Raw genomic sequence first — 14,103 nt, 5'->3', positions numbered from 1 at the left:
CCATTGCTCCTCTCAGGTCATCAGGCTGTGTACCTGCAAAGTGTTATGCAACATCTTACAGTGTGTGACTCTCTTTCCCCAGACCTGTTAGGTTAATTACAAGCCCACAAAGGAGTCTTTGGTAGCACTGCTAAATCTTGGGAAAACCACCAAGCCATAAGGAAACATCAACCAGCAGGCCACTGTACTTTAGACTCTGAGAAACTGGAAGTGCCGCCTAAGTGGATTAGCGTGCTTTAAAAGTGTGAACAGATTCTAGCTGAAACCGGAGTGATTTGGCTCTTGTAGCTTAGCAATGAGTCACAGCTGCCCACAGTAACCTAATAAAAACCCAACTTTATCCCAAAATGTTCCTCTGTGAATGAAAATGGGCTTTCACTGAGCTTTTTGTGGAAACTGGCAATGCCAACCCATCACAGTTCTGTCCTCTCTGTTGTAGGCTGAGGGTTTATGAATCTCATGTTTACCCTGATGACATTTCTACCTGACGCAGGTGGCTGCAGAGCAGCTCTGTAGTCTCCCTGCTGGACGAGGCCTAGGTTCATCCAAAGCACCTTGGTCAGCATCGCCTGCGTGCAGCACTGGTCTGTACAAGACAGTGACACTGTCACACGTGTCACACTCGAAGCACTTAGGGCTTTGAGATTCTAGCAGGGCACCAGCAAGGCATGTGTGTGTGTCCGTGATGTGTGGTTCTGGGATAGAATCCACGGCCTTGCACACAGTAGGTCAGTGCTCTGCCACCAAGCCCCAGCCCTCACAGAGGCATGCTCTGGTAGCTTCACTCAGTACTGTTTGGAAGACAACACCCCAGCTGAAAAAAGCTTCTCTAATTTACACTCAATTGGTAAATTTTTGAGGAAGATAAGTAGCTGTTGATTAACAACCACGCCTGCTCAAATGGTAAAGCACAAAAGCTCTTTAGTGCTGGCTCACTGTTAGGTAGACCAAGAGGCTTGGGGTTGAGAGCCTGACAGAGACGACGACAATGCTGAGAGCTGGCGTCTTATTTCCTGACCATTCAAACCAAAGAGTGGCAATTAGTATAAATACTATATTTATTAAATATCTTTACAGTTTATTTAAATGTATTTACAGAACTATTCCTGCATAAGTTATATTTCAGACATCGATTCAGGTCATTGCCTCTTGTAGGACAAACAATGATAGTCTCAACAGAAAACACAGCTCATTAGTACACATGGATTCAGATTTGCTTCATCACTTAGTCGCTTTTGCCACAAACTACCTGCTAACAGTTACATTTTGACATGGACACCACTTTAGTTGAGAAATTCAATTTTGTGATAAATTTACCTTTTAAAAGAAATAGAATCCAAATGTCTTCTGGTTCATATTTTGCTTTATAAGCAGTTTTTTTCTTAGTATCGCAAAATTTTTTAAAAACAAAACTGTGACAGTCTCCAGAGAAACTGTTCTAACTTTGCCGAAGATAGTTGGTGGACAGTGACAAGGAGCCATGAACCTACCCAAAGTATAAACATGCACAGACAGCCCTACCCAATCCTGCTGGCCACCTCCACAACACTCACCAGGAGGGCAGCCCTGTGAGGTCTCGCTGCCTCCTCTATCCACAACAAGGACAGCAGCAGAAAAGGGCACTCTCCTGCCTCAGAAAGCTCATACTCAGTCTCTACTCCAGACACAGCCCAACCCAGACACGCACACCTGGAATGGATTCTCTGTGAGTTAGTAACCGACCAACCAAGTCAAGCTTATACAGTAACTCAGGACAAATAACTTGTTCTCGCCCTCATTTCTTTCAATTTTTAAGAGCCTAGGGACTCTAGCTATTTCACCTCCATTTGGTAATCTTATTTATTTCTTGTGCGCAGGCAGCTTAAGTTCATAGGAAGAAATAAGGTTCTGATATGTTTAGAGTGCACATTTTTAAAACAGAACAAAATAAAAATTTCAAGCATGTGATAAAAATAGTGATTTTTTTATAATACAGTATTGCTTTATAAATATAGATGGAAAAGCTATAAACTTTACTGGTCTTTGGTGCATCCAGAGAGGGATAAATAATTTGCCATTTGTAAATTAAAACCCAAATTTCTCTTTTGTTATAAAAGTTCACTCTGTGAGACAAATATGAGTGCTTACATTGCTTGATTTAAAATACAATGCACGCACACACCAGGTTCCAAAGAGGACCTGGTGAGGGGTGTGTGGCAGAGCCCCTGGCCATGGGGAGTGCGAGGCAGCACTCCTTCACCTGGCGTCTGACAGCCATAAAATTAAGTGTGTAAGAAAAAGGACAGGGGTGGAGCAAGTGGAATATGTAATGTCTCTAGTCCATGCACCAGGCCCAAAGTAATTTTCAGTCTGAATCTCAATGTTGCCCCATGGTTTCCAGTGCACAACAGCCGCACTGTCCACTTCTAACAACCACTGCTCAGAAAAGTGAGTTGACTAAGTAAGTTGTAGAAAATACACCAATCTACCTTTAGAAAGACTGCTTGATGGGTTAAGTAAGAGCAGAAAAAAGCCAGTGACTTGACCAGCTCTGCTCCTAGCAGGAATTAAATGTTGGCATTGGAAAATTAATGCAAAAATATATCCAGATTGTAAGGCTACAATACATCTGACCAAAAACTAATTATAAACCACAGAAAAGAGTTGAAGTAGTCAGTCCTAGGGCCACACACCCCATCTGGATACAACCTTACTGTTCTAAACACAGACACTGCCAAGAGTTTGTGCAAAATAAATACCCACCAGTGCCCCTCATGCTCCATCATCAACAGAGCATGACATCTCTTTATCCCAGTCTCCCTCCATACCCGGCCCCTGTATCTCCTCACCAAAGAACTCAGTGTTGTCAGGTTAGGGTAGTTAAGGCATTCTGACATGTAATTAAAGGTGATTCAAAATAGGAATCTAACATTATGCCAATTTAGGAATAGTAGATAAATTACTGAACAGCTTACAAATGAGTAACTCATTCTTATAAACGAAATGCCTGTTACAAGCATGATGCACTGAGATACAGCAATGACATGTACATGGTACATGGTAAACAATTTAAATAAAACAAGAGACAGCTACTCAAATATACAAACTCACAGACAAAATCTTTTAAAAACAAGTTGAGGTAACCTCAAACACAAGTTCAATGCAGTAACCAGGGAGCCAGTGTCTCCTGCAGAGGAAGGGCTGTGCGACTGCTCACGTGCTCTTCACACCAACATCACCTGACTTACACAGAAAACACGGCTTTAATTTAAGGGCTTCTAAGTATATATGGTTTTCTACCACCAAGTTAAAGAAGGAAAAGAACGGACCAAAAAATATATATCTTTACAGCAGTCAATTGTACATAAACCTTAAAAGTAAGTTTGCGCTCGCAGGTAATGGGAAAGTCTGAGAAGGAACGTCACCTACTGCAAATGGCTATTGGAACTGTAAACATTAAGCTGGACTCAACCCCACACTCAGCTGGGGTCACTGTGAACGTCAGGTCATCACTAGCTCTCCTGTGGGTGGACTCTGTGTGCTGCAGCCACCACGCTGTCACCTTGAGGACACAGCACAGTTGGGGCATGCTCTAAGGGTGTGAGCTCCTGAGGGACGGAAGGAGCGAGGCTGTCCACAGCCAACCCCATTCCAAGCAGCAGCTGCATACTTTTGCCTGGCCGGGAAGGCCTGTGGCATTCTCACAGGCAGCACAGAAGACTTCAGCTTCAGCATTTGATTCTCAGGCTTTGATGAGTTTTGCAATTTTGCATTACATTTCTGGGAATAGATTTGGTAGAGTCTCCTTCCTCTGTCCCTCCTGTGGACCAGGCCTTGAGCCTGTGACCTGGAAAATCAGTAACTGCCATAGCTTCAATCACAGGAGCACAATTAAGCATCTTTTTAAAAAGCACAAAATATCTGCATCCAAAGAATGAAAATTTTCTTCCAATTTGTCATCAAAACTGTAAGCTGCTAGGGTTAAGTGTCAGAACCCAGCACAGGTTTGGAGCAGGATGTGAACTCCTGGGAAACAGGAGTTTATACAGAAAACACAAAGCCATGGCAGGTCTGGCAGACTGCGCCTGTGGGCACGGGCTCCTCCTGGGAGGGTTGTGTGTTTTCCAGTATGACGTCACTATTTACTGTCTGTTGGATGTTACATCCCTTTTACACACTGAAATTCTGAATTCACTTTACCAACATTACTTATTTTCAAAACTTCAACTGCTTTTGAAAGGTAAAAGGCTTTGAACTCCTCCAGGAGAAGGGAGCAGTCACCGAGCTTCTCTTGGTGGTCACCAGCAGGTCCTGGGCTAGTGGATGACAATAGTGGTTCTCAACAAGGATCTCAATGGGTCTCAAACAAGGGCCAGGCATCCGGCATTGGCCACTGAGATCAGTGGCAAAGAAATGTGGTCCTGCCAGCAGGATCAGCACACATGGCAGGGAAAAATGGGGTGACAGGGAAAGGCAGGAGTTGCCAGCGTGGCCAATCAGTCCGTGTACTCAGCCACTATTGAGAGGAGGACAGTGATATCATCTGGTTTTCCACCTAAAACACAAATGGAACTTATCAGTATATGTGTAGGAAGAGTCAACCAAAGTTGTGGCCCAGGTAGTACCGTAGAGACAGTGCTCATCTTTCAGTGGATCTGGTTTGTCAGTGCACAAGAGTGGAGAAACAGCTAAAAGCTTGTAAGCTCTGGGTTTGAGAGATTGGGAGTTCAAGGTCGTTTTCACCTACAGAGAGTTCAAGCCCAGACTATGTTACAGGAAACCATCCCCCAATGCTAAAATAAAAACAAATAAGGTAGTTAAACACAACCAAGAAGCCAGGGCGTGGTTCTGCATACCTATAATTTCAGAACTTGGTAGTTTGAGGCAGGTGTATCATCACTTATTTGAGGCTAGTTTGAGCTATCTAAGGTCTTGTTTCAAAGAAACTAAATCAAAAAAGTGACTTAATTGAAGCTTAAAACCACTGCCCCAAACCCACCTGCTGCTTTCCCACGATGGCTGTGCCGACGGCCACACAGAGCATCGGCTGCAGTGACGGTTGACGGTCTGTAGGGCAGCTCCAGCCAGCACTCACAGGAGCACTGTCCTAATCTGGACAAACATGCCCACTGTGTGGAAACTAGGAATAGCCTGTGTTCTAACGTGCCAAGCAGCTATGGCATGCGCTTTTCTCTATTCTAACATTTCCTGAGCTCAGATGTGCTCTCCATGTCATAATAATATTACACTAGCAACAGCTGGCAGCCCCACACTTCTGAATCATCAGAATCAGCTGGGGCTGGCCTAATTCCCCGGTCACATCATGAAGTGGATTGGAAAACATCAGAGTTGAGGGCAATGTCATATAACTTCCCTTTGCAGGTTGCTGTGGTAGTTTGGATCGGTCACTTGAGGGGCAGAACATTAAGCTGCTGGGAATATGGCCCAGGGTGATCAGATCAGTGGTGGAGTAAAGGCTTCAGGTTCTACCTGTCTCTCATTCAGTCAAGGTCAGTTCTGAAGGGCACCTCAGAGGAGAAGCCAGAGTTGGCTGCTACCCTCCTGACCTTGCTGTGAGTGAGAGGAAGGACACTTAAACACTCTCACTCGGAGCTCAGAACCTTCCAGAGAATGCTTACCTCTCACATTCAATCCATTGTCACATGCAAACTGTGCAAAAGGTGACATATAATTTGGGTCATAGGCCAGCTCATGTGCCTGCTCAGCAATGCTCCTTGCCGTCCGCTGTATACTCTCGTAATTTGAATTCTAAAATGAAAGGACAGAGTTATTTTTACCGCAATGTCTCGTGTGAGTTCTGCAAGAGAACACTTCGTGCAAACAGCACTGTAAGGCAGAACATCTACCTGAACATTTCCCCCCTTGTGCTTAAGTTTTATTCTAGTTAGAGAAGACATGGAGAGAACCAGGAACAAGTCCATTATGGCCCTGATCCATGAGAAAACCTTTTGTTGAAATGGTTCCAGAGCTTCAATTTAGATTTTTCATTTTTGGTTTTCCATTCAAAAATTTTTAGGTATTCTTGCTAAAATAGGATGATCTAAAAAGGTGGGTTCTGGCCACATTTTCAGGATGCTGCAGAAGTCCCCATGTTTGGCAACACATCCTAGCCAGCTATATTTGCTTTCCAAGTAAGGGCAGCTTGGTGTGGGCTGTGCTGGGAAAGCCTTTCAGGCTTTGCATCACCATGAAGAGGCTTGCTTTGCTGTGTGTTCTTTGGCCATGCCCTATTCTAGCTGCTTCCATTCACCTACAAAATGGACACAGGAGGGCAAGGACCCCGCTCAGACTTGACTTCAAAGGTTCTGAATCTTTCCGTCTAAACATCAACCACCAGAGGGCCAGGGCAGCTGGAGACATGGCTCCAGAAGTTAAGAGCACTGGCTGCTCCTGCAGGGGACCAAGGTTTAGTTTCTAGCACCCATATGACCAATCAGTTCTAGGGAGCCCAGCACTCTCTACTTTCCTCCCCAGGTACCAGGCAAACAGTCATACACATAAGATAAAAAACAATAATTGTATAGAGGAACTAAAATGAAAACCAAACAGGTCCATGCTTCCATACCACCTTACAGAGGCTCCCGATTGTATATTCCTCTTCCTCAGAGGCTCACCTCTAGACTGTAAACCTGGGGCGGAGGTGGAGAGGGGTGGGGGCAGGGCCTGCATACTTTCTACTTACCAGGTCAGGCACAGCATTAGGACTCTTCTTGTGGTTTTGGTGACTCTTTCCTTCTTCCCTGTCACCCTGAAGGACAAGATCTTTCCTACTTCCCATTTTACAGACAAGGGAACTACTTACTGCCTGGGCAGCAGAAGAGACGCCTCCTTAGAAGGGCTAGGTTCTGCCAGTCAGTACTTGCACTAGCCCAAGAGTCTCTGGGAGCCTAGCCTCTGGCATCCACACTTTCTGTGGAAGATGCCAAACTTCCCTCAGCTCGGATCACACCCAGGCACCTGCCTCCTGGACTGCCTTCTGGTTAACTGCTTCCTAACCTTCCAGCCTCAGCAGTTTCTGGTATATGGTAAGAATAAAAGGAGAGCCGGGCAGTGGTGGTGCACACCTTTAATCCCAGCACTCAGGGAGGCAGAGGCAGGCGGATCTCTGTGAATTCGAGGCCAGCCTGGTCTATAAAGCAAGTTCTAGGACAGCCAGAGATACACAGAAAAATCCTGTCTCAAACAAACAAACAAACAAACAAAAGAATAAAAGGAGAGAAGGACAAGCAAGTGCATAAAACACCAAGAAAAATGCTAGTGAGGACACCCTCCCATTCTGCCTGAGCCCCCTATGCAGGAGGGGTTTAGGAGTTTTCCCCCAGTTCTCTTCCGAATGCTCCCATTTATAATTGCCTGGAATATCACATCCATTATTTCCCTGAAGGACTATTCAAAAAATCATCCTTTCCAAACCAAGAGACGATTCAAGGAACTCAATAAGACTTGGCAGTGCAGAGACCACAGCTCCCAGGGTCTACACACTCACCAGGCTCCAAGTTCATTACCTTCAGTTTCTTCAGCTCCTGAAGGATCATATAATCAGGCATGTTGTCAAAGAGCCCATCTGTTGCCGTAAGGATGATGTCACCTAACTGGACGTCAAAAGACGTGCTATCAGCAGCGTCCGGGCTGTGGCAAGGACAGAAGAGGGAGAGCAAGGTGAAGGTAGCCCTGCAGATATGGGTCAATGGTCCTATCACCAGAATTTTACAGTGTAAGGAGGCTTTTAAAACGGCATCCACTAAAGCAAAGTTGGCCAGTGAGATGGCTCAGCAGGCAATGGTGGCCACCAGCGAGCCTACCGATGAGTTAGTTCTCCATCCAAAGGACCTACATGTCACAGCAACAGAACCGACTCCTGCAGGTGCCCTGTGACATCCACACTCATGCCATGCATGACCCCACCCCACAACATAATCATAGTAAGAAAAATGAGCTGAAAGTCCATTTCAATGTCTCGAGGCTTATCAGCAGAAGCCATCAGTAAAACTGAATCTGGGCAGTCAGACCAGTTGTGTCAGGGGCTCAAGAGGGAGCCCGCTCTGACTTCTCCTTTCCCGCCTGCAGCCTCAGAGCAAGGCTTTCCTTCTCACCATTGCACCCTTCTGGCTCTTAGGAGGCTGGGTCCCCAAGGAGAACAGGAGCCCCCTGGGACACTACTCAGGGACACCTAGAGAGGCTTTGGCACAGTTAAGGACTGTTTGAGTATGCCTGGCATGTAGGGCTTCAGGAAACATGTTAAATGACTCACTGCAAAAACAGAATAACCCTCTTAATTGAGAGGAAACCTTTAATATGTTGTTAAACAGCAAAGGCAGAAATATTGGTAGATACAGCTCCTTCTGTGAGAAGGGAAAAGACACGCGCGGAACCATCTAAGCTCAGAGCGCCAATCTAGAGAATCTAACCCCAGAGCCTGCCAAAGGATGTGAAGCCGCAGAAGGGGCAGGAGACTGCTTTTTTTTTTTTTTAAATAATTTATCTTATTTTATATACATTGGTGTTTTGCCTGCAGGTATGTCTGTATGGGGGAACCAGATCTCCTGGAACTGGAGTTTCAGACAGTTATAAACTGTCATGTGGTTGCTGGGAATTGAACCCGGGTCCTCTGAAGAACAGTCAGCACTCTTAACCACTCTCCCATCTCTCCAGTCCCCGACTGCTTGTTTTTTTGAGTAACTTTTTTTGTTTGTTTTGTTTTGGAGAGAAGGTCTCAACATGCAGCCCAGGTTGGCCTTCAACTCATAATTCTCCTGCCTCACCCTCCTGGGTACTGGGATGACAAGTATGTGCCACTGGGTACAACTTTTAAAGGAAGAGATGGGAGATTATTTTTCTAACAAAGCCTGAAGGAAACAGACCTAACAACGGGGGAGATGCAGGCAGGAGTTCACAGCCCCATAAGGCTGGCTCTCAGTCATTCCTGAGGCTACCTTCACTGCTTCCCAGGCTGAAAGGCCAACCAGAGGCATCTAATCGTCTCCTTAACCTTGCGGTGAAAAGAGAAGGAAGACCGTAGACACTAACCAACAAGGCCAAAGCCAAAGCACTGAGGCTTAACAGGTATCCCACACTTGGCTAAGTGGTAAGAGAGAAACGCAAAGTCATTCCTAAGGATCTGCACTGTGCCCTGAGCAAACTCCTGGCTCAGCTTCGCATGGCCGAGGGAAGGAGGCAGCACACATTGATAGATAAGAGTGGCAACTGAGGACATACAGCAGAAGAGAAAGCTGCCATCATATTGGTGGAAACTGGGTTAGTTCCTTCTGTAAAAATCAAGACAAACACGCAAGACTCTGGCCTGCTGTCTTTGCAAGCGTGTCAGGTTCTGGAAGCGCAGATTAATGACCAGGTTGGCACGGGGGCTCTGTTTTATGCTGAGGTTTTTCTTTCCCCACAAGTGGCCTTTGCCATTCTGCCTGTGAGAGCCTCACTCTCATTGGACAGCCGTGTTCTGCTAATACTCCCACCCACGAGCTTGGTGTTCTGCCAGCTGCAGCTCTGCCCATTCTGACTGAACACACTGTGCTGCTGGAAACTCTCAACTGCACTGAAACACGAGCCACAGTCACATGCTGGCGAGCTGGGCTCCACGGGCAGCCACCTCCACCTCACACCAGGCCAGCAGAGTGTGCCGCTAGACGGCCTATCCCAAATCTTGCTTGCGGATCTGGTATTCAGGTGCCAAAACAGGCAGCAGCCAATCCAGAAAATAAAGTACCACAATCTGGAAGCTGTCAGTTGAGCTTGGTATCTACTGAGGCCTTCACTCCAAATGGCTCCAGCTATTGTACATTACAGTCCACTTCCTAACACAAGAGAGCTGATTCAGCAAGATGGCTCAGGGATGGCACCTGCTGCCAAACTGATACCCAAGATTGATCCCAGGAACCCACATGCTGGGAAGGAGAGAACTAACCTGCACACCTGTGCCACAACATACACACCACCTCCAAACACACAAAATAAATATATTTTAAAAATACAATAAAATGTCTTATCAAATGTTCTTCTAACTCAGGCAACTGGTCTGACCTGAAAGCTCAAAGTATTTCCTTCTCCAGGGTCAGCACTGACACTCGCATGTTTTTGTTTTTGAGACGGTTTCGTTGTAGCTTTGGGGCCTGTCCTACAAGTAGCTCTTGTAGATCAGGCTGGTCTCAAATTCACAGAGATCCACCTGCCTCTGCCTCCCAAGTGCGGGGATTAAAGGTGTGTGCCACCACCACCCAGTCAATACTCACGTGTTTTAAGGCAGAGTCATGCTATATATAGCCCAGGCTGGCGTCAAACTGGTAATCCTCCTGCCTTACCCTCCTGAATGCCAGGATTACAAGTGCAAGTCTACCCAGCAAGCAGACTATTTAAATAGACAACACCAAATACTAACAATATGATACCCTAACTCCAAAATCAAAGATGGCAGAAACGCCTGTTTTATTTTAGCTGGGCTTTAAGATCTGGCTCACTAAGAGATAATAGGTAGAAAAGGAAAAGAGAATTTGCTAGGAGTTTCTTCACAAAAAAACCCACTGGGAGTTACTGGTGAGCATTCCGTAGCCTGTAAGGTGGCCAAGCCTTAGCCTTACTCTATTCTACAAAAAGAGCAACTAAAACTTAATTTTAAAGAGTTCCAGTCATTTTGAAAGTTCCTGGAAGTATAAAAATAAACTAAGAGTCATTAGCAATCAGCAAGAAAGAGAACACCTAGTGACCCCATTAGGGACGGAAGCAGGCCTGGACACTTTGGACACTTCACTTCTGGTGGGTATGTGTATGAAGAGCACCTTTGAGAGGGGAAATTGTTCTGACAGATAAGACAGACACCTACCTGTGCTCCCCTAGCAATGCATGAAAATCTGCACAGGCAGAGGAGGCCTCTGAGCAACTCAATTCCTAGTGAGTTAACACATCCTGCACTCAGTGTGCGGCTGGCATGAAAATACAACAGACAAAAAGCTGAGTGCCTCTGTACAACCCTTTCATGGGATGATGTTTAGAACAACTTGGCTCAGCTGTGTTACTCAGTTTAATCTAACCCCTTTGCAAAGGCTCCACTAGCTGATCCCATGAAGGATGGGAGGGGACTGTGGGGAAGCTACATCTTGCTCCAGGGAAGGGCTGCAAGATTACCTGTCACTCAGGACAACCCCTTCAGCCTCAGGGGGTGCGATGGAGAGCTGGAATGGAGTGTTGAAGTAATGCTGCTGTTCATCAGATCGGTGCACGACTTCGCCGCCCCGGACCACCAGGAAGCCTGAGTCACCCAGGTTCGCTGTATGCAAGCGGTGGCTACTTCTGTCCAGTACCACAATGCAGGCTGTGCTGCTACCTACAAACAAAATGGGCAGCTGCTCACTGTCTCCCCTGGGCTGCTGCCAATCATCACTCAACTCCAGGGAGCAGCTGTAGTCTGAATCTCTTATTTACATAGGACCAACCTCTTTTGCCCCACCCCCAAGAACTACGGCAATAACCTAAGCAGGGATGATGTGCTGAAGACAAGGGGTGTGGCAAGTGGACCACTGAGGCACACACTCTTCCTCCTTCCTTCTTTCCACCTTCAAAGGCTCCATCCAAAGCAGGGTACTGTGTTTTAATACTTAATTATTGGAACAAGGGTACCACACCCAACACTATTCTTTATTTAGTCAGGGTATCAAGGTTTCACTAAACTTACTAACATTTAACTATAAACATAACCAGTCTTCTAAACCAGACTGCCATCTGCTGAAGCCATAAAGCACTTTCTGGATGACTTACAGTGAGGACACAAGTGGCTTGCAGACCAACCTGCTCATTTTCCAGAGACTGCACAAGGCCCACAGTCTCTGGCCAGGCTGACTGCAGCAAAAACTGCACCTGCCTCCACCAGAAGAATATGCAGCACACCAGGGAGCAAATGGAACAACACTGACAGCTGGTTCTCTCAGATTATCAACAAGAACCATAAGAAGCTAGCACAGGGCTGGCCAGAGTGCGGGAAACCCACTTACCCTTACTCTGGGGAGGCACTGAGTAAAATGAATCTAGGAGTCACAGCTCTGAAAACTTACATATTCTTTGTCTCCTGAAAAGACTTGTGTAAGAAAAGAATAAAAAATGCAAATGAGACTAAAAGAAAAAAACACTACTCAAGAGCCAGAAAACCAGCAGTGAGCTGCATGTCTCTCCTGTGCCACTAGGTCAGGCAGGCAGCTAAGTGGCAGAGGTGCAGCCAGCGCAAGCACAGCCCTGCACTCTATCTCCGGCACAGAAATAGGTAAGTACTGTCACAAACACTCAGCCGCATGAACGGTAGTCAGTCTATCTGCATTTGAACCCCAGCTCTGCCACTTTCAAGCTCTGCGATCCAGCTTCCTTGTTCACAGAAACAGGACCAAGAGTATACCTCTCATAGAGAAATCCATGAGGTGAAACCAGTTAAGTCATGGCGAACTCTAAAAGTGTGGCTATCTAATGATAGTCATTAGGAAAGCGTTAAAGAATACACTTGGAAAGAGAAGATAAATGAAGTGAGATTAAAGGCTAGTATTTGGGGATTGGAGAGATGGCTCAGTGGTTAAGAGCACTGGCTTCTCTTCCAGAGGACACAGGTTCGATTCCCAACAGTCACATGGTAGCTCATGACCGTCTGGAACTCCTGTTCGCACACACATATACACATAAGTAAATAAATTCAATTAAAAAAAAAAAACAGTATTGCTTGAGAAGTAGTTCAGCAGCTGGTCCAGCACTCTCTGAGCATGCACCAGGTCCTGGGTTCAGTCAACAGCACCACACAAACCAGATATGGGGTGCACAACTGTGGTCCCAGCACTCACTTGGGAGGGATGAAGTTCAGGAAACATCACCCTCAGCCACATACTGAGTCTGAGGCTAGCCTGGGCTGCACAAGACCCTATCTTTTTAGGAGAAAAAATAAATAAAAACAAAAATCAAACCTAAAGCAAGTGAATGGCCTGTGGAGACAGCTAATCCCAGGGTGCTGCTTTTCAGTGTACACCACAGGCAAGCCACTCAGTCTGAGTTTCTTCTCAGCCAGATATGGAGACAATTCCTACGTGCCTGCCTCACCAGGTGTGAAAATAGAGCACTCAAAACGACATGCCACTATCCTGTGCACAGACACATGAGGGGAAAATAGAAACACAGAGACTAGTATTCAGTTTTCTGGCTATTTTTATTTTGTCTCAATTAAAATGTGTAATTTTACTGGGCAGTGATGGAACGAGCACACCTTTAATCCCAGCACTTGGAAGGCAGATATAGGTGGATCCCTGTGAGTTTGAGGTCAGCCTGGTCTATAAGAGCTAGTTCCAGGACAGGCTCCAAAGCTGTCTCCAAAAACAAAAACAAACAAAAAAAGTGTAATTTAATGTAAAGAATTAATACAGCCTCTTTCATCATTGATGGTTGGCAGTTCAGCTTCCTTGTTATCTGAAGTAGACTGATTAGTAGTGATCTTGACAGCCCTGTGGTGCCTATGAGAAAGAAAATGTGGGTGCTGCGACCTGCCGGAGGGCTGTCAGAACCTGCTCCATGGCCTTCAGTATAGCCAGCTTCCTTCCTAAAAGCCTCCAACTACTCATCACTACAACATGGCCACACAAAAGATCTTCTGAACGCTGACGGAATTAAATCTTGAGAGTGAGAAACAACACAGCCCTGGAGCTGTTCCTCGGGAAACACCCCTAATGACTCACTGTGACAACCTCAGGCCACCATTTATTTCATGCCCCTATGGAATCAGCATGGCCCTTGTGAGTGATGGGGCTTTCACAGCCAGGGCAGGAACAATGACTGAGAGCATGTGCAACCTGGCAGCTTACATTCCTCCCCTCTTCAAGTGACTGCCAAGTGCACAGGGCTCAGACCCCATACATGTTGAAGATGAGGGGCGGATGTTCAGGAGACTGACCCACATCAGCAGGTACCTGGGCAGCTCTCTCAGGTCAAATCTCTCAGCCAACTATAATAACCTTCTAGGTCTGACCACTCAGCTTCATTTCTTTTGTGGTACAGGGGAATAAACAGCTTTGTGCATGCTAGGCCACTGTGTTAGAGCCCTAACTCAAGACCCCCCCCCCCCCCCCCCCCCGC

At 46.1% G+C, this 14,103-nt stretch overlaps 1 protein-coding gene across 1 annotated transcript in view; it reads right to left on the bottom strand.

Moving 5' to 3' along the window:
* Positions 1-1,040: 1,040 nt before the first annotated feature.
* Positions 1,041-14,103, bottom strand: part of Pptc7 (protein phosphatase targeting COQ7) — a 38,172-nt gene continuing 25,109 nt past the window's right edge. Inside the window, exons 3-6 of the mRNA XM_050158981.1 lie at positions 11,134-11,332; positions 7,506-7,629; positions 5,619-5,748; positions 1,041-4,534 (exon numbers count right to left, since the gene is read on the bottom strand). Of these exons, the coding sequence (XP_050014938.1) occupies positions 4,476-4,534; positions 5,619-5,748; positions 7,506-7,629; positions 11,134-11,332 (512 nt within the window). The 3' untranslated portion in view covers positions 1,041-4,475. The remainder of the gene's footprint in view (positions 4,535-5,618; positions 5,749-7,505; positions 7,630-11,133; positions 11,333-14,103) is intronic.

Source organism: Alexandromys fortis, unplaced genomic scaffold (genome assembly GCF_014885135.2).
Source record: "Alexandromys fortis isolate MF-2015 unplaced genomic scaffold, M_Fortis_MF-2015_v1.1 scaffold_90, whole genome shotgun sequence".
NCBI classification, from domain to species: Eukaryota; Metazoa; Chordata; class Mammalia; order Rodentia; family Cricetidae; genus Alexandromys; species Alexandromys fortis.
This window is presented reverse-complemented; position numbering and strand designations above follow the sequence as displayed.